Source organism: Scophthalmus maximus, chromosome 1 (genome assembly GCF_022379125.1).
Source record: "Scophthalmus maximus strain ysfricsl-2021 chromosome 1, ASM2237912v1, whole genome shotgun sequence".
NCBI lineage: Eukaryota > Metazoa > Chordata > Actinopteri > Pleuronectiformes > Scophthalmidae > Scophthalmus > Scophthalmus maximus.
The window spans coordinates 17,009,198-17,030,212 of NC_061515.1; the positions used below are offsets into that span (position 1 = coordinate 17,009,198).

At 40.7% G+C, this 21,015-nt stretch overlaps 1 protein-coding gene across 1 annotated transcript in view; it reads right to left on the minus strand.

Moving 5' to 3' along the window:
* Window positions 1-21,015, minus strand: part of myom3 (myomesin 3) — a 55,452-nt gene that overhangs the window by 21,575 nt on the left and 12,862 nt on the right. Inside the window, exons 4-15 of the mRNA XM_035604471.2 lie at window positions 20,477-20,630; window positions 16,827-16,984; window positions 16,112-16,204; window positions 15,296-15,384; window positions 11,645-11,689; window positions 9,198-9,338; window positions 8,933-9,094; window positions 7,288-7,429; window positions 5,315-5,514; window positions 3,390-3,443; window positions 1,588-1,715; window positions 71-254 (exon numbers count right to left, since the gene is read on the minus strand). Coding sequence (XP_035460364.2) covers window positions 71-254; window positions 1,588-1,715; window positions 3,390-3,443; window positions 5,315-5,514; window positions 7,288-7,429; window positions 8,933-9,094; window positions 9,198-9,338; window positions 11,645-11,689; window positions 15,296-15,384; window positions 16,112-16,204; window positions 16,827-16,984; window positions 20,477-20,630 — 1,550 coding nt within the window. The remainder of the gene's footprint in view (window positions 1-70; window positions 255-1,587; window positions 1,716-3,389; window positions 3,444-5,314; window positions 5,515-7,287; window positions 7,430-8,932; window positions 9,095-9,197; window positions 9,339-11,644; window positions 11,690-15,295; window positions 15,385-16,111; window positions 16,205-16,826; window positions 16,985-20,476; window positions 20,631-21,015) is intronic.

The following is a 21,015-nucleotide window of genomic DNA, read 5'->3' on the forward strand; positions in this document are numbered from 1 at the left end:
AGGTAACAGCAGAAGACCGCCCTTTACAACAGGCCAAGTGATAGGCTGTTAGTAGAACACTCTCTCTCACCTTGTGGCTTCCCCAAGGAGACGGTCTCGCTCGGCTCAGAGGGGTCACTGACGCCGTACTTGTTGACGGAGCGCACTCTGAAGCAGTACTTCTTGCCCTTGGCCAGGTCAAACACTGGGAACCTGGGAGAGTTTACGACCATGTCCAGACTGGCCAGCTCCCAGCTGCTCTTCCCTGCCAGTGACTGATCGAAGTAAAGGATAAAAAATAATAAAACACAAATAGGATTTTAGCATCACATGTCTACCTTCAAGGACGTGTTCATTACTCAGTATCCTTCAAATGCTGCTGGAGGGTTCAATCTGAACAAGAGTGAAGTACTGCCAAGACTGCCAAAATACGCTGTTAAAAAATTCCATAATTCGTTTTAATATTGTACCATCACTTACTCTGCACTTAACTGGCAATTGTCACATTTTTGAGTGAGCCACTTAATAATCAGATAAGGACAGACAGCGAGGAATAAAGGTTGGCAGTGCGGTGTGACAGGCAGGGAGACTTGAAGGCAGGATATAGCCAGAAATAATGGAGATGATGCAGGAAAATTGTACACACCTTTCCTTCACCTTTGTCCATTGATGTTTTCAGCTAAAGATATACAGTGTATATACAGTATATAAACAGTATAGCACAAATGTATCTGCACTGTATCGCCATCTTTTCCTGCCCTAACCCCCCGTTTGAGGCGAAAAACCGAAAAAAAAGCACAAGACACGCCAGAGATTATAAAGTGCTTGCTCAAGGGCGAAAGGGATATTTGAATGTTCCTTTCATTATATTAGTGGGAGTGAAGCAGCAGAATTTAGTAATTTCTGATGCCGTTGACATATTTGACAGTTTTATTACCTCCGTAACTTATAAAAGTCCAATAAAAATCTATTTCCTGTGGCAGTTTTCTGATTATTGGAGCTAGAAGCGGCTGGCTGTCTGGGTTGATATTGGAGAGCTGAGGCGCTTTATTGTTACAAAGAATAGGTCAGTCACTATGTTGACAGTCGATATGTTGGAAGAAAACTTTTATTATTCTGGCATCAGTTTGAACTTTGTATCTAGTCCTGAGGGGGGGACCACACAATTAAAAAAAAAGACCTCTTCGATTGGAATACTGTTAGATAAGTGAAAACCAGAATACACTGTAGTTTTTCGATTGATCTTAAACCCCAAAACCTTCAAATCTCAGATCTAGGTGATAAAAAATAAACAGTGAGAAAGTTTTTAAAAAAGTAGGCAGGCAAGAAAAACAAACACACAAAGTGAATTTATCAGTTAAACTGACGCCACAGTCGTATAGGTGTGTGTGTGTGTGTGTGTGTGTGTGTGTGTGTGTGTGTGTGTGCATGGGAATGAATAAACCCAGTTAGGGTTTAATTGAGGGACATTGGGACAACTGTCAGAGTTATTGTAATATGATGTGTGTGTGTGTGTGTGTGTGTGTATGTGTGTGTGTGTGTGTGTGTGTGTGTGTGTGTGTGTGTGTGTGCGCGTGCGTGCGTGCGCATGCGTGAGTAAAGACTGACCCGCTCCACGTAGAAGCTGAGCGGCTCCCTGCCTCTGGGATCAGGCTCGGTCCAGCTCAGCACCACGTAGGTGTCGCTCACCTCGCAGGCGTGGACATTTGTGGGAGGGAGAGGAGCCTTGACCTGACCTGCAGAGCAAAGAGCGGAGGAGGAGGATGACGAAGAGAGAACGAGAGAGAGAGAGAGAGAAAAGAAAGTTAGTAGAAGGTCAGCGAGAATGAAAGCAGCGTCTAAAACAGTGCTGGCTGAGATATTGCGTCTGCTAAAATCTTTGCATCAGGAATTTTCGTGCTTTGTCTGCTGGATTCGAGTAAAGCACGGAGTGGGCGAGATTTAACTTACTGCCCTAATTTCACCTCCACAATACTAATGTACACCAGATAACACAAAGTTAAAAAGGCTCGTGTCAGCACATATTCAGTCACGTGTTCGCCTTAGTGAAGCACAATGGAAGTATTCAGATTCAGACAGAAGATCTTTAGTTGTGAGTGTCTATCTTTCTCTGCAGGTCTCGTTTCCCCTGAAGAGTTCAACAGAGCTGTGGTGACGATCAGACAGAAACTCCAGAGCAAAGGGTGCAATGAAAGGAGAGACACTGATCTGATAAAGCCAGCGAGCCTGTGTGTTTGGGAGTGAAGCATTTTACATCGTCGAAGATCTCTTCTCCAGCCCGATGGCTGTGAAATAAGACTTCAAGGTTCAAGTGCTACCATTCAACTTTAACTGTGGTGTTTGTGGATGTTCACGGCCATGCTGGTGCACTTAGAGACCTTATTATGCACAGCCTACTAAACTTTACATGAACAAAACAGGACAACTCTCCGAACACTCAAGAAACCAGGGAGATATTCAAAGCCCAAAAAAGTGGGATTGTTGAGGATAGATCAAGTTGGCAATGAGCTCAATTGAAATTTTCATCTCTGTCATATACTGGAGGAAAAATACCTGTAATAAAAACATAAAATATTGCCAGAAGAGAAGACAGGGCCCTGAAACATGACGCTGTCATGTTTTCATGTCTGTGAGCTGACACAAAAATAGATCTGCGTTCTCCGTCGTGGTACAAAAGGTGTCAAACCTCTGCGCATATTTGGATCCTTCATACTAGTAAGGTTATCTCTGGATTCTGAAGATGGCATTTAAAATATGAGTGTGTGTGTGTGTGTGTGTGTGTGTGTGTGTGTCCAAAGTTGTGTGTTCTTTACCATAAGTCTGTGTTTGCTGGATGAAGATTGATCTGACTTAACCATTTCAGTGCAACTCTATGTTACAGACTATTCTTTTTCATTCCCTTTCTCTATAAAAAAAAAAAAGCTGAACTCAGCTGAACTCATGGGCATGCCTGCTTTTTGTCTTTCACTGTGGATCTCAAAGAATGAATGCACTTCCTTAACAACATTTATTTATTTTATTATGAACACAGATTCCCGTTCCTTAATCTCTCTCTGTCTGAGTGTTACATTGCCAAGGTTATCAGCCCCCCTTCACAGACATCCACGCTTCCCCGGGCCATTATGTGCATTTACCAGGAAACCCACCAGGGACTGTTCCTTCTTTTTATTTCTGTAAATGGAACAAATGCTCTATCGCCTCAGCCATACAATTACACCGGATCATAGTTAAATATAATGTGAAGATGCATTAAGCCCAGAGCCAGAGGCAGAGTACAGGCAAAGAGGCAGCGTTCTACTGTGTGTGCCAGTAAAACACGGATGTAGTTTGAAACCAGAGGGGGGGGGGGCAAAAATGTTTAAATGGCATCTTTCTTTTTACACTGAAATAAAAACACAGCATTTTCTCACCTTCCAGTTCATCTTTTGTAATGGTGATGGTTCTCCCTCTGTGCACTTTGACCACTGAGAAAGACATTGAGGGAGGGGCAGAGAGGGAAAAAGGGGGAGAGACACCGTGGTAATGAAGTTATATGAGAGCCCATGATAACACTATTAGTGTAAATGTTAGAGGAGCAGCCACCGGTAAGAGAGACAGATCCAGAGAGACACAAAGAAGCGAGAGCGACATGGAAGGATGGAGAGCAGGCCGGAGGCAAGTCAACCTTCTGCCTGTCCTTCATCTGTGTTTAATGATCCAAAGCATCGGACCAGAGCCCATCTGTCCTCCCCCTTATACTGTTTAACACACGCACACGCGCACACACTTACATCTCATTGGATTGTTCCCATCCCTCAGGTGCATAAAATATCCATCTATAAAGTCATCTCACAAGAAACCAGTGGTCCACTGCAGGATGCTATTAAACTGCTTTCGCAGTAATAACAGCAAAACCCAAACCAAATTAAAGGACAAATTTGAATAAATTATGAAGAAGAAGCATTATTATGGATGCAGACGCATCTGTACGAGGGCACACATTTGAATCAGATGTTCTCATCGGCACAGTCACCAGGACTAAAGGCAACTGAACACCTATGGGAGATTTTGGAGAGAAGTTTGGCACAAGTGGCAACTCGTCTTGACGTCACTCATCTGTTTGTGAACTGCCGCTTTAAAGCGTTGAGTTCAGTATTTTGGCCAGCAACAGTCGACGTAAGACAGAGCTCTTCGACGCCATCAAAACACCAAATGATGGAGTATTTCTTCCTCCAGTCGAGCTTCAAAGACTTGCAGATGTCATGCAAACATATGAAATAAAACACCATGGACTAGAAATGTATACCATAGTAACTTGTTTGCAACTAGAGTTTTTTTCAGCAGTTTTATATAATTTTCCCCAAAAAAAGGCCTTTAAGCCACTGGCCTTAGGTAGAGATGATGAGCAGGCTACAGATGTCTGGTCAGCTCACTTCTCCGCAGAACACGAGTTTGATCAGTTTCAAATTTGTCTTCAACCCGGACCAATGCTGCCTCAAGTGATGTCACTTATCACAATTTCCTCTCGAGCCACAAAAGGTTGAGCAGATTTTTTTTTTCAATAGGCAGTTGTTTCGCTTTAAGACATGATTTTTACAAAAGAATCAAGAAATAAATATTAAGTTATACAGACTGATACATAACACATTAATTGGACAGTGTGTGTCTAGGAGATGCAACATTTTGGAGATTAACAACATGTTGAACTTTTATGGCTCCATTTGTTTATTTATCTTTTCTGATAAGCTCATGAAGAAATCATTATGAGCAATATAGACACGTGCAAGTGCCCCTAATATATCTCTTTACAGGCAGAGATGAGAGAAAGAGGATGCACATTACTGGCTACAATAATGTTTGTCATTATTATTTAAACGTACTTTGGTGTCACATCAGCTTTTAAATGAGGAGTTGATGAAAATTATAGATTGGAGATTTTGTGATCAGTGTAAAGGTGTGATGCAGCTTTTGAGTTTATACTGAAATATTCTCTCACAAAATCCTGCTATGCTCATACTTTTATATATTTTTACATATTTATTTTATTGTATAGTGTTTTCGATACTGCTCTCCTCCTTTTTAATTGATTTTTGTTATGGCCCCCAAAAAAAGAAGTAACTGAAGAAGCAACAATGAACATGTTTGACTTGCACTATACAATGTGATCTCCTGGTTTTCACACCAAGTGAAAACCTACTTGGCAATTGACACGATTCTGATTGATCAGTTTTAGTTTCACACCCCAATTAAAACAAACCAAAAATGTCATGTTGTTATTGTTTTCTGTAGCGGTGGTGACCTAATATTTCACAACTTTTCATATGGTGATCGGACTGTCGTGTGTGTAACGTGTTACCCATGGCCCGGGTTTGTTCCAGGGGGTCTGCAGTGATGACGGGCTCTGTGGCCTTGGACGGACGTCCTGCTCCAGCCCTGTTAACTGCACGGACCCTGAACTGGTACGTAGTTCCTTCCTTCAGCCCAAACACTGGGTAGTGGCACATTTTCTGAATATGCACATTGCAGCGTACCCACTCGCCCTGACCAAGGTCACATCTGAGAGAGAAGAAAGAGATAAATCAAGTCCTGCAGATGCAACATTTATGCTATAAGAAAGAAAAAGGACATCTGAATAAGAGAACCAAATTCATGATGTTTGAACCACTTATTGTGCAGTCTGCAGGGCAGAAAATTATGAAAGCAATTGTAAAAAACTACACAACAACACATCTAAGTCAGTAAATACCCCAGCAAGACCTATAATTGTGACCAGATTATACAATGTTGATAACAAACTGTTGCCTCTTGCAGTAAACAAAGACAGAAAATAGTGCAGTTCTCTAACAATAAGAGGTTGCTAGGGAACTGGGAGATATCTTACATTTTTCTTTCCTCACCCTGTAACCACTAACATTCAGGAGTTCTACTTTTTCTTCTACACCAAAAAAAAATGAAAAAAAAAATATGCAAAAACCATACAGAGCTACAAACAGTTGAATACATTTATCAAAAACAGCATACGCTGCTGCACACACGCACGCACGTACAGGAGGATCCTGATTGATCTGTGTTGGGTGATAAGTGCAGCACCTGTTCTCCTGCGGGAGTCTTTGACTCTGCTGTTAACACAGTGTTAAGGGCTGATAATTACCGTGTATACCATCCGTCTCGTGTGAACTCTGCAAAATGGATATTACAACACCGCTGGTCGCCAACACCGCCATCTTTATCTGCCCTAATCCAATTTCCTCACAAGCAGCACAAAGAGCAAGATTGAGCTTCAGCCATATAGTCTTACTATAGGTCTATTGTGGACTTTTAATACAGGAAATTGCTCTGCGTCAAATCTAAAATAAGCCTTTTTATGGAGATGACATCAACATTATCTCAATGTCAGGGATTTAATGACTATACCTGGGAATGAAAAGCCCAAATGCAGTTTAAAAACTATTTACTTTTCATAAATGTTGGCTCTTATCTTTGTTTCTATAGTAATTATCCAATTAAAAAAAAAACTATAACAAATTCCCAGATAAGCACATGTGGATCATTTTAATCAGCCATAATATCCATATTTTTATTCAGAAGTTGACAAATCAATAACCAAGAAATTAGTAAATTAAACAAGATGTGTATTTTTGGATTGCTTGGCTATTCAATATATGATATAGTATATAAGACATATATAATAATGTTGAAAATAATTAGATTATTCAAAACAAATCAGCTCCTTTTTCAATCTTAATCTAAACAGCTTGTTTACATGAGAGCAAAGTAAATATCTGAGTTTTGTACAACTGATTAGTCACAATAATATATTATTAGATCTCAGTTTGGGTTTGAGGACATTTCTCACCATTTCTTGGTATTTTACACACACACAGCTATTAGTTGGTTGATCAATCAAAACAATTTGCAGATTCATTTATCACAAAACTAATCATTAGTTGCTAGCAATATTCAGTTTCAGTCAGCTTTGCTGACCCAACCTCCAGTCAAGCATTGTCACGATATATAGGCTGTCACTGATTAAACGTCTTGCTTTACTGAAAGACAAAATCATAAAATCATGAGAAGTGGATAAACGGGGACGTTTCAGACACATTTTCGTCCTCACCTTGCGAAAATAAGTCATAAGTCAAATGTATTTAAAATTTCTGTGACAATTGAGGAAACTTTTGCTGAGGAAGGTTGTATGATATGATCAAATGCTGACCAACAACCACTGAATGGACCTCAAGATGAGCATGAAGTTGTCAGCTACTGTTTCCAAGGTCAAAAATAATCAACTTTAACGACCAGGTGCCACTTCAACAGACTAATCCTCACCTCTCAACATAATAACCCTGCACAGGTGATTCTCCATCGGCGCTTGGCGGCTGCCAAGTAAGGAAAACGTAGTCCTTGTTGACGTCACACACCTGGACTGACAGAGGAGAGGCAGGACCTCCCAGCACAGCGGCTGACGCGTCTGAGGACAGACAAGAGGAAGTCTATTTCAAAAAAGATGAGGAACGGAAAAAAAAGACCTTATCCCAAAGGTAGAAGTAAGGAGGAAAATTGATGAGCAAGATGGAAAGACTGTGGAAAACAGAAACAGATGAGAGTTAGAGAGGATGATGGAGGGAAACGTTTGATGGAGGATTTAAAAGTATATAATTTACAGATAAGTTTAAAGTTAAAACATTTAGTCTGGAGAGAGAGGTGATGACTTAGACAAGAGGAAATAACAGACTCGCAGAAAAGCATCTGTAACTATTTAACTACTAAATGTCATTTCTCAAGCAAACATCCCTGCTTCTCAAATGCAAAACAATTGTAAATTAAATCTAAATCTTTGGATTTTGGACTTTTGGTTGGATATAATGAGAAATTTGAGGAGATAACTCTCAAATAATTGTTAAGGGAACTATTCACTGTATTCTGACATTTTATAGACAAAATCATAGATTGATCAAGACTGAAAATAACCATTGGTTGCAGTCCTACATACTGCGTTTCTGAATATAAATAATGTACTATCAAGAGAGAGACCTAAGCCAAGATTTTTGTTTGAAAAAAAACCCCAAAAAACTTTGTAGATTGATTTTGCATGCAGGTGTATGGTTTGTTGGCCTATGGGCACCACTTTATCCTCCAGAATAACTCAGTTCACATCATACTGTGACTGAGGCAGTGTAGGTGCACTGAAGCATGTGTGAGCACTGATATTATACTGAGACACACACATCTCAAGCATTCTTGCCGAGATGCCCAGACACATTTCTAATGTTTGATGAGTCAAGTCGGTGCTGTGTATTTGCATGCTGGAAACATAAAGGTACTGCAGAACAGCTTGACTGACGGCACAATTTCCCCCGCGCGAATCAGGGTCGTTTGCCGACAGGAAATTAAAGCATCTGATGAATACAGATTTTTAGCTGAGGTTTCATACAAAACACAGTTTATCCAGATTCTGTCCTCGTAAACAAAGGTATTTCTGTTCATAAAGGTCTCAATGTCACCCTCCCAAACACTACATGGATCATTTCAGAATGAAGCATATCACTTGAAAGACATGTTGTCAGGCTGCTTTGAAAGGACGTTTAGTACCAGAGGAGTTTTTGATGTGATCTGGCAAATATTTGGAGGTGTGTCTGTGAGCAGGCGTATAAATTAAAGATCACCTGCTCCTACAGCAGCGAGTGAAGGAGCGGTACAGAAATGCAGCTGCAATATGTAGTAATGGTAGCATCTGAAAATAAACACATTTTTGTTTGTGTAGATCCCAAATAGCTTTACCACTGCAACAACTTCCTTCCAGGGTCAATGGAAAATATATATTTCATTTGATTGTGTACATAAAATTGTGAAGAAAATGTTTTTGGTATAAATGTGTTAAATTCTATAACACGTGGATTGTAATGTGTTGAAAAGTGTCAGAATAGGAGTACAATGTAAATAGGAATAGAAACCCCTTCATGTTAGTCCCCACCTGTGATGTAGACAAAAGCACTGTGCTCTTGGATTGTATCCCAGGTCTTCAGCCGGGCCATGTAGACACCTTCATGCTCCTTGTGCGCAGCCCTCAAAGTGATGGAGGCCTCATTGTCGACCGCCTTGATGTCCACAGCGCTGGACTGATGCAGCTGTACACCTGGAAAATGAAACAAAAAAAAAGGGAGGCAGGGGAAAACCTATAGCACCTACTTCAAATGCCAATGACCCAGCTCATGTGGTGCATCCGTTATACTATTTACCATCTCTGAACCAGGTGACATCCTGCTGGAAGGGCAACAGAGCTGAGGTGAAGGTGCACTGCAGGTTGAGGCTGTCGCCCTCCTTCACCCATGTTGGAGGGAAGGAAGTGCCAAAGTGGGCCTCCCGCTCAAGGTTGGATGCTAGGAGAGAGGATGCAAAGATGGAGGAGGGGGGACAGAGTTGGGAGGTGATGTGAGGATGAAAATTGAAAAAGGGAGGGGCAGAAATGAGAGGTAGAAAGTGTCAGACAGAGTAAAAAGAAAAGAGGAAAGAAGAAGTTTCCATCAGTATACTGTGCATGTATTCTGTTTCCTCACTCGCAGCCTACAGGGCAGAGATAACGCTGATATCAAAAAGCAGGTCCACTCCAGATACAGCTGTACTGCTCCAGACAGGAATCATTTTGGGTGGATGTTGCACTGTGAAACTGAGCAGACTTTGGACTACTACAAAGGAAAAGAAGTGTGACAGGTGGATGTGCAGGAGGTGAACGGCAGGCAGGAATCAGTACGCTTGAATAATGTATGTGTGATTCATGATAAAAAATGAGAGCCCCTTTCTTTATCATTTCCCAATATCCGTCACCAAACCTCATCAAGATGGTCTCTGATGTCTCTGTATCACCGAGTGCGTTTGTGCTATAACATCAGTTTGTCATCCTTCTCTGCAATCTTTCCAGTAACAAGTTCTTCCTCACCCAATTACTTTCACCACAGTGACAGGCAGTGAAACCGAACAAAGCAAGCCATAGGAGCTTAATTAACTGAAAAGACCATCTTAAGCAGAGTATCATAGCCATAATAGAGAAAGACCCTCTGCCTCATCCAACAGAGACACAGGACAGTGGGGAGAGGCATCCCCTGGAGGAAACATCAGAGGCCATCAAGAAAAACACAAGTTGTGAAATTCTTTTACTGTTTTTTTTTTTTTTTTTGTGAACGTGAACAATTGCTGTTGCAAGTTTTTCCTTGAGCTACAATTCTCTCACTTGTCAAGTCACTGAAGCAATGCAGTAGGGAAGTGAGATACATGTGTGTGCCACGAGGTCTTGTCGATTCCCATTCTCAGGGATGAAGCAGAGATAGTGTGACATGTTTCTCATAATGATCTTGCTCTGCTTAGCAGTGTGGATTATCACAGAGATGATAGTAGCCTTTAATGAAAACACACCACTCAGATATTTGTTTCCCAACATTCAATCTCTCAAACTCCTGCTTCCCTCAGCTCAATGATGATTCACCACAGCTGCACTGGTTGCACATTGAGGGATTCATGTTGGGAAATATAATCTGCTCCATATAAAAAGTTATCTATTAAATTAAAAAAAACAGGCTCTGATACCATTACAAGCTGATGAAGATGAATTCAAAAATGATTACGACTTTAAAAGTGTGTGGTGATTGTATAGACTGGGACCTACGCAGCACTTCTACGGGAGCAACCGTGTTGTTGTTTTGAGCTGGTGCCCCTAGATCACTTGGTTAGTCTCTCATAAATGGACAGAACATTTACAAAAATGATTTCAGTTTTGGTTGGGCACAAAAATGTATTGTTTTAATAATTGTGGTGAACCAGAACAGTTGGGTTTTCTTTAAGCAAATATTGGATTAAGGTTAACACATGATCTTGGTTTGGTTTAAGTAAAGGGAACAGTCATGGCCATGAAAAAAAAAACTTGGTTAGGTGTTGCGTTCACTGTCAAAAGAAATCAGTGTTGACTGCAGATTAGGATGTGAACAGCCTTCTCCTCCATCAAATGTTCATGCTTTGCTGACCTTTCCATCCACCCTGAGATTTTGGGCACCATGGCAACATCAAACTGCTTCTGCCCTTGCCTCTAACAGACAACAGTCCTAAGCCATTACATACTATTTTCTTCCGGTTGAAAACAGCGTCTTAATTCAAAGATGAATAGCAGCATCCATCACAAATTTGTACCAGGCACAAGCAAGCATGATCAGATACTGAGCAAGATCTGGCTGAGAATGTCCTCATCCTTGCACATGGCAGAGAATAATCTATGCCAAAGAGTGCAACAGCCAATAGAAGATGCTCCACAGCTCGGAGCAAAACGGAATAAATCCCCTGCTGTCCCTGATATGTAATTTACATGACTGTCATGTCTGCTCATTTGGATGCAGGTCTTTCTATCCCTATAGCAACTATCCCCCATCTTACTTACATTCCTACTTCCATGGACACGGAAAACACCCACACAGGATCATTAACTGCCACGGCAAACAAACACCTTTAATGCACCGCTCCCTTTCAACTCATCCATATCTCCCTTTATGAGGTGCAGCATGTACAGCAGTGCAGAGTGTGGAGTCGCAGTCTTCAAAGCCACCCAGCCCACCCTCGTTTACTGGTGGAGGGGAGAACTTCAAAGGGTGGCAGAGAAAATTAAAGGGGACACTTTTCATTAGGGCCTTGGCGTGAAACTTACCTTGGGTCTGCCAGCTCTCTGAACCGGCCACGGCTCCTTGATATGCTGAATCGCGGCGCGACAGAGCCACGACAGATCGGAGGAAAGGCAGGGAGGGTCAGAGACGGAGACAGAAACAGAGAGAGAATGATATTGTGAAACTGGAGGAGAGAAGAGATTGAGAGAGACAGCACACAAATAAAACCTGGCAATGACACATTTATGCTAGTCACAATCTAATACTCCCTTTAATGTATTTTTAACAATCCCTCCCCTTCCCATGAAATATAGATGGCAAGGAAAAGCCTTCAAGTGTCTCATTGACCACCTTATTGATCTACGGCGTTGCACTGCAGCAAAAGCATTCAGGAAAGGGTGGGTCATTTGACAAGAGCAAAGGAAAAAAAACAACATTATTCTTATGAATTTTTCTGCCACAGCACTGTAAGGTGATGATGCTTACTGTAGCAGCTATTAGTCACCACAAACACCAACTGCCCTCATTGGAATTCATTATGCATGAGTGCTGCAATGGGATCTGTCTTTCCTGGTCATTTTAGTGCTGTTGATTCGCAGCAAATATCATAATTAAATAGAGGCAAGGATGATGGGGGTGGAAAACGATACTTTGCCATGGGGTGCAGACAACTGAAAATAGCAACCAAACCATAAATGCTCAACTTTGGGGTTAGGGTTATAGGAAACGGAAAATATATCTGACTTCACAAAAGAAAGATGGGAGACATTTGGAAGAGGGAGAGGTCTGATCATATTTGGCAAAGACAGTGTCAGCACCCTGAGGGCATTAATGGAGGTCTGATGAAATTTTAACGCCATATTGGGATTTTGAGGCCATTTCCAATATAAATATCCAAACTGATTGAGAACATCCAACAATATATTGATGTATTGTTTTGAAAATCCTTTAAATTTGATTTTGAGATTTGAGAATTGTGGTCAAGATCTGTACAGGTGAGAAGGTTGAGAGCAGAACAATAAACTTATCAGTGCCCTTGCTCCTGTCTTATCTCAAACATTCTGTATTTCTGTACTGCAAAAATCTCTTTACTTATTGGCTGACATATTTATACCTATTTGATATCTACACCTATATGGGATAAGCTAGTTGCCCAATCATTAGTCTATTTATTGACATGGAGTCAAAGCCTTGACAGCTCTGAAGTTGTCACTACAAAAATGATTGTGATTATACAGTATTTGTCATAATAACGAGATGAGATCTTATTTTCTAGCACAGTATTTGGAAAATTAATAGACAAGGTTGTAATCTTTAATAATCAATGAACCAGTGAAACACTGACTAGGCAACAGGCACATTTTAATTTTTTCAATTTATTAATTTTCAAGGCTCATGTTTAGTTTCATAAAAGCTAAATAATTTCAGGGATTTTATCCATAATGCAGGTGACCCACCTCTTCTATAAAACACTAAATGAAAATCAGCATTTAGCTTAGATTTTGGACATAAAATCCGTGGAACACCCATCCATCTATTTCTGTTACTGCTTATCATGGACCCAAGTATCCATGGTCCCTTGCATAGAGGCGGCCCTCAAAAAAGTTTGTTTACTTATTTATTTTTTACATTACACATCGTTATAAGTAAATTATTACTGTTGGCTGAATATATAAATTGACAGAAAAAACCCTTAGTGCTGGATTTCCACAGTTTGTGTTTAAATATTATCACCATCACTCAATCAAAGCTGAACACAGGGATTATATTTAGGGAGTTTGAAACTTTCCAATGACAGAATTAGGTTTCAAGTAATGAACACGCGTAAAGAAATCACAGACAAAAGACTCTCCTTGTGACTGCAGAACCTGCCTGAGAATTATCACGTCTTTACGTTGTCTTCAGTATCTAAGTAATTAAGTGATAGTTGTCCGTCGTTTCAGTGGTACATAGCAAACAATGAGTGCTAGCAACGAATTCGGCCAATTTACTTTTTCAAAATATTCCCAAGTACAGACTAAACAGAGGGTTCAATTTTTAGCTTAGCTTAGCTTCATTTTGTAAATCCACATCAACATTGTACTTCCTGGTTCTTGTAAACATTTACATCCGTCAATTCAAGTGTGGCCCGTTACGCTTCGAATCACTAATGAACAAAAAATCAAATGCAATTTAACATTGGGATACCTTTATGATGACTCCGACGTTATAGGCAAGGGTTAGGGTTACTTCTCTGAGCAGCTAAATAAAATGAATAGAACTAAATGTAAATTTTAGTTTACATTAAATTCTTCTCTGGACTCAAACGTGTACGCTCGCAGCAGCAGGGAGCTCAGATGTCGAAGCAGCCATGAAGGTAACACTCAAACCTTTAATTAATGCGGGGACAGGTTTTTCAACTAACGAGATCTATTCACCGTGTCAACAGAATAAGCGCCACCTTGTGAGGAAATAAGGACAGAAACTCGCTAGAATATACTGTTAAGAAAGTGTGTGTTTCTACACTTTGGACTCAAGAGCATTTTCAGTGGAAAAAAAGAAAGAAAACTAAGACCAGGTGGCCTTCATCGCGCAGGAGCACAGCTGGCTGTGGAAGGACGTTGTCCCCGAGACACTCCCGAGAAACTTCAGCAAATGGTGAGTAAAGCGTCAAGTGTTATTTTTAATATTTCGTTTCGGCATCGGCTATGTTGTCATTACGTTGCTGCACACGTGCATCTGCATGAATCAGCAGCTGGGTGTCACCAGGACGCGCTTCTGTGGTTGTTGCTTCTTTGAGGAAAAATGTCGTGCTTCATGGTTTCGTCAGTGCTCACTTTTGCTGTTTAGATAGTCCCTGAAGTTTGTCCATAAACCTTCTTGGTCGTGTAGATTGGGATTGTTGTGTGTGTATAAATATTGTCACTGATTTCAGTACAATGACATTGTTATTATTATTATCCCATAGGATGCAGTGTAATTATTGCATGTGCAAATCAAAATTCAACATGGAATAATGTAATAACCTAATTAAAACCTGTTTCATTCAGGACACTTTGAATATTAATTAAATGCAGCATAAAACACTCAGCTGTGTTGATAATCACGAATGCATTTCTTCTATGCAAACTGTTGTGTGTATATAAAAGGTAGATAGTAAAATAATATTTAGACTAAAAGCTGCACCGTTTTAAAATTCTTTTTACAGTCAACTCCTCAGAGTTGCAGTCCAAATCTTTAATCATTTATATCTGAACAGAAAACACAAGAGTGACATTTTGTGGTTTCATGAGTAGGGAGTGGAAATTAGTTAGCTTAAAATGCACCACAAGCTGTAAAACTCTATTTTATTAGTAATTTAGGACACAATGACTTAGGAAGCAGGATTGTCTGTTTATGCTTAAACGTGTATCTTGCCTATACAACAAAGCCACCTGGGGCGGTGTCATCACTGTATGAAGTTTTGAATGGTGTGTTTGTGTGTGTGTGTGTGTGTGTGTGTGTGTGTGTATGTGTGTGTGTGTGTGAGAAGTTTTGTTGGATCAGTGTGAATGTTGTTCGTCCTCCCCCCTTTGCTCCTCAGATTCCCTGTTTAACTGATATGACTGTCAAATTACAACTTTAAAGTACAAAGTATTTCTAGTATTTCATCTGGACGGACTAGTATTGTAATCCATCACAAGGTGGATCTGATATGAAACAAGAAACCTACTCACAGTTCACCACGAGTGTTGCAAAGGTGGTGGCTTCACCCAGGGTACTCTTGGCCACCACTTTGTACTGGCCTGCATCATCAGGAGAGCACCTTTTGTGGACGATACAGCATGTTACATATTTGCCTGTGAAAGTTGATGTTTCTGTCGAGTTGCAGAGCTGCAGCCGTCAATAAATATTTTTTTCCATGACTAACCTACTTAACTGTTGTTTTGGCTGTCAAATTACCCCCAAGATAATGTGATGGAGAAGAAAAAAAAACAGCATTTATTTTTCAGTTTGACAGCCATATTTTATCTAATAACATCATTCCCTTACCCACCAGCTTCCTAAAACTTTGATAATGTTATATTTTTCTTCTTCTTTTTTCAATTGTAACACACATTGATTTCTCCACATAGATTGTTTTTTAACCTTAAAGTTAAAGTGTAATACTAAGCATAACTTATTCACAGAAATTGAATATATTGTCCTAACTATGTGTTCATATATGTATAATCACCTGCAACAAAAAACAATGTTTCTTTGTCAACTTTGAATGAGTTAAATATAGTGACGTTAGGTTGACCTGACTTCTGTGTAAGTAGCCATGTTTGCTACGTCGTGTTGAATATGGTTGAACAAAACGTTCCAGAATACGTCGCACTCGCGTTGAATTTTTAGCACTGCCGGAAAATTGGAAATGGAATCAGCAGTACGCCACCATAAAGTGTCCCCTGTCGGATTCTCAATTGGTTGTGGTTTGAAACTTTACCACCAGATGCCACCAGAAAATTACATACTGGGGCCTTAATTGGGGATTTGAGCTTGTGACTTACCTTCTGATCTCCAAGGAGTTCAGACCAAATTTTTGTTGAAGGCTGTAATTCCACGGTTGGTCAGACAATATCAGTGGCGCACCATCTTTATACCTGAGGTAAAAGAATAGATTAAAAAATGAATATCGAAACAAAAGTGATCAACAGGCTACACTTTCCCCCTGGTCACTCGTGCACATCTTTCACAAATCCTATGTCAGCCAGCCTTTGATCCCTCACTGTGCCATGTGCGGCACCATCGTCGAGAGCAGCCGTTTGCTGCTCATCGAGCTTGATGCCATGTCGGGTGGTGAAACCAACAGGCTGCAGGTTAGCAATATCTCAGCTGAGCTTCATGAATACTGAGCGCACAGCCTTTTCATCAGCTAGTCTCACCGCAGCTCAAGTATCAAGGTTGACAGTTTGGCACGTTGCCTGAATCAACGCAGGTGATTTCATATTAATATGGAGGTTGATATTTGAGTCATGTTTCAGAACTGTGGTGTCATTACTGTGTTTTTGCAAGAAGTTCATGGACTTTGACTCTGTTTGTATATTCAGCCAATTGCATATACAGTTGTCTAATTTGCCTCCTTCCTTCCTTATAACTCGTAGAGATGATAACTTTCCAGTGCCATGAAAGTTCTAAGTTTTGCCCATAAGACTTTTGTAATTTCTTAAAGGCTTTGCAGTTGTGATATTTAAGCCAGTGCTGTGGAGACTTCAAGTTTCTTACCACGTGACCTTCGGGGGTGGACAGCCCTGGACGGTACAGCAGAGTTGGACGGTCATGCCCTCCCAGACGGTGTGAGCCCTGAGTGGGATTGGAAAGTCTGGGACCTTCTGACTCAGATGCTCCAGGTATTTAATGTGGGCAGTTGCCTTCTTTTCCACCTGGAGGCAAAGGAAGATGCAGGAAAGAGACTTCACAAATAGTAGTTTCTGCAGATAAGATTAAAAGTAACATACTGAAATATATTCTGTACATCAACCAAATTATCTGATGGTGGTGATGCACTTGAGAAAGTTTGAAAATACATATATTTAGTTACCATCTGGAAAAAAGCATTAATAATTTCAATCAGTTGATTAAACGTCTTTCTTTTGAACAATTAAAATAAAAAAGCAAGTGAGACATTGCATACAAAAACAAACAAAACAAAATGTTTTTAAAGTGGCCTATGTCATGGGTTGAAAAGGAGAAGGACCCAAAATGCAAAGTGCAAAATAAACTCTACTTTTAATGATCAAAAACAAAAGAGAGATACAGTCTTTTAAGAAGAAATTACCAAATCAATCACTAGAGATCAAAATCTAAAACAAACCAGAGAACCAAGGCACAGGAGATATCAGGAGCAGACTGGGGGAATATCACAGACAAACCAACAAAGACAAAGGGTAGCACAAGACTAAATAGACACAAGGTGGGCGGGGCAAATTGAACATAGGTGAGACACATTAGGAACAGGTGCAGACAATCACAGGGGCAGGAGACACAGGAAGAGCAAAGAAACCAGATACAAGACACAGGAAAAGAAGTGAAGCAACACAAGTAAAGGGACTTTAAAACTAATATAACCAATACACAAGGAAAAGTACGACAAGGAAATAATCAAATCAAAATCAACAAGTGTTAATTAAACCAAGAATAACTGTCCATAAAGAAAACAAAAAGACTTAAAGTCAACAAAGGTCATGGGGGCAGAATTATGACAGTTCCTCCCGAATTCCAGACGGCTCAACAATACAAAGAGGTTACACTGAACAGGGTTGGTGGAGGGGGATCCACGATGACCTGGAGGTCGGGTTGCCATGAAGGCAGGCATAGCAGTTCTGGGGGATGGCCCGGAGGCCGTGCAGGCAGGCGTTGCAGTTCTGGGTATGGCTCGTAGGCCGTACAGGCAGGCATAGCAATTCTCAGGGACCACTGACGAGGGATGTGTCAATCGGCCCAACAACTGGAGACGAGGAGGGGGGGCCAGACCACCAACGAGGGATGTGTCAATCGGCCCACCGACTGAAGACAAGGAGGAGGGGTCGGCCAAACCAGCAACGTGTCAATCGGCCCGCCGACTGGCGACAAGGAGCAGAGGTCATCCAGACCACTGACGAGGGATGTGTCGATCGGGCCACCGACTGGTGCCGAGGAGCAGAGGTCGACCAGACCATCGACGAGGGACGTGTCGATCCGCCCACCAACTGAAGACAAGGAGCAGGCTTTGGCAGGGAGCTCCGACGCAGAAAAAGGAGAAGGCAGGAGGTTAGCAGGCCCAATGCTAGCCGACGTGGAGGCTGGCTGGAGGCAAGCAAGCCGCAGGCCTGCTGACGTGGAGACCAGCTGCAGACTAGGAACCCCGATGCTAGCCGACGTGGAGGTTGGCTGGAGGCCACCAGCCACAGAGGTGTCCAAACTACTTTTTAATTGGGGTTACCACTCCACAAGCCATGGTCTTGATTTGACCAAATGCTGCATCAAAGTCCTTATGGTGACTTTCTGTTCAATGCTTTAGGCCAGCTGCAGATATTCAAAAAGTCCCTGGACTTTTCATGACGCATCAAAAAACTCTTCCACCAGAATGCCACTCTCTGCCGAGTCCATTTTTTGGTCGAGTCGTACTGTCACTGGTTGAAAAGGAGCAGGACCCAAAATGCAAAGCGAAAAAAAAAACACTATTTTGAATTATCAAAAAGAGAAAGAGACATAGTCTTTTAGGTAGAAATAACCAAATCAATCACTAGAGATCAAAATGTAAGACAAACCAGAGAACCAAGGCACAGGAGCAGACTGGGGGAATATCACAGGCGAACCAACAAAGACAAATGGAAGCACAAGACTAGGTCATGGGGGTAGAATCATGACATCCTAAACAACATTATAAATAAATAAATCATATATGTCCAAAAAGGAGCAGGAGGAAGCCAAAGCTTATTAATTCCCACTCTGTACAAAGTTAGCAGCTATAAACACCCATTTCCACCAAATTACTCTAAATTATTTACATTCATACCCGAGTCAAATATTTACAAAGCCTACAAAGAAAAAAACCTCATACTATACAGTCTCTCTTAGTTTTTGAGTCACTCGCTCTGAATGTATTTCATTCAGTGCAGCTAAAAAGGCAAATCTCTAATTATGCGTTGTTTTTTACCGAGGCCAAATAGGGAATCTTGAAGATTGGATTATAGTCTTCATCCCATGTACATGAATTAGGGCTGGGTGATAAAACGATAACGATATGTATCGCGATAGACACGTAATCAATATCAATAGAAAATGCGTTCGATAGAACGTTTCGAAAAAAAAAAATTCCTCGTTGGAAGAAACCGGAGCAAAGAGTCTAGCTACACCGGCCGCTAGCTACGCCGGCCGCTAGCTACGCTGGCCGCTAGATACGCCGGTACTCGTCCTGTGGAACCTAGCAACGTATGGAGTGACACGCCTAATAGCCAATCATGTAACAGTATCACGTTTGGTTGCGCCATGTCGTTGGCTCGTGTTTGTGTTTCTTAGGTCATAAAAATGATCGATAATCATCGATATCGACCGATATGAAACACTTATATCGTGATACAGTTTTCAGCCATATCGCCAACCCTAATATGAATAACTTGTTGAAAAAAGGATTTGTTATTGACAGGTAAGTAAGTAAGTAATTTTCATTTACCAAATGGAAGGGAATTTTCATCCAAAACACAAGCTGACATATGAAACAATAATCAGAACAGAAGCAAAAGCTTATTAATTCCCACCCCTTATTCAACTGCTAATAATTAACAGTACAAATTTAGCAGCTATAAACACCTATTTCCACCAAATTACTCTAAATTATTTACAATCATACCCTAGTCAAATATTTACAAAGCCTACAAAGAAAAAACCCTCATAGTATACAGTCTCTCTTAGTTTCTGAGTCACTCGCTCTGAATGTCTCATTCAGTGCAGTTAGAAAGGCAAATGTCTAATTATGCGTCGTTTTTTACCAAGGCCAAATAGGGAATCTTGAAGATTGGAATTAAGTCTTCATCCCATGTATATAAATAACTTGATGAAAAAAGGAATTGTTACTGACAGATAAGTAAGTAAGTAAGTAATGTAAAAGGTTTCATTTACCAAACGGAAGGGAATTTTCATCCAAAACACAAGCTCACATATGAAAACAATAATCAGAATGGAAGCAAATGAAATTTGGTTTGTTATGCGTGGTCAATTGTGTAGAACACGACATAACACTGAGGTGATGCTTTCATACCGAAAAGTGCATGCTCTTATTATGCAGTTAATTATAAAATATATATTAATCAGTGATTTTCAACTATATATTAGTGAAACAAGATGCAGCAAGTTTTCTTTCCAATAATTAATCTCCACTGGTGCACAGTGGCTACCTGTTTGCGTAGGGCCATTTTGTTGATCCGTGTGCGCAACACATGCTGGCTCCTGATCACACCGATCTCCAACTTCTCAGCCTCGTTTCCAAACAGGGTCCACTTGTCTCTGTGATACTCTTCATCAGTAGCCAGTGTTTCCTTCAGAATGTCCCTGGTGTAACACAAAGCACAAATTTTAATGTATTTGTGTAATCATACCTACTTGTTTTAGCTGAGGAGGGTGGATGCAGAGAGATCCAAAGTATCATTTAATAAGCCTAAATAATAATGTTGAACAATTGTTTTTTAAAGTTAATATGCACATTTGAAATGTGTTCTGCTTCTTCAGAAAAAAAAATGTTTTCAATTGAGGCCAGACAACCAGTCAAAACAACCCGTACCTCCATCAGAGGAGGTGACAAGAGCAGAGACAGCAATCTGAACATTTGATCATGTTGTGAAAAAAAACGTGGGATGAATCTGTAAAGGAAAAAATAGCAATCTTACATAGATTCTTTTTCCTATTTTGGCAACTAAACCTTTCACTCTGTCCAAAT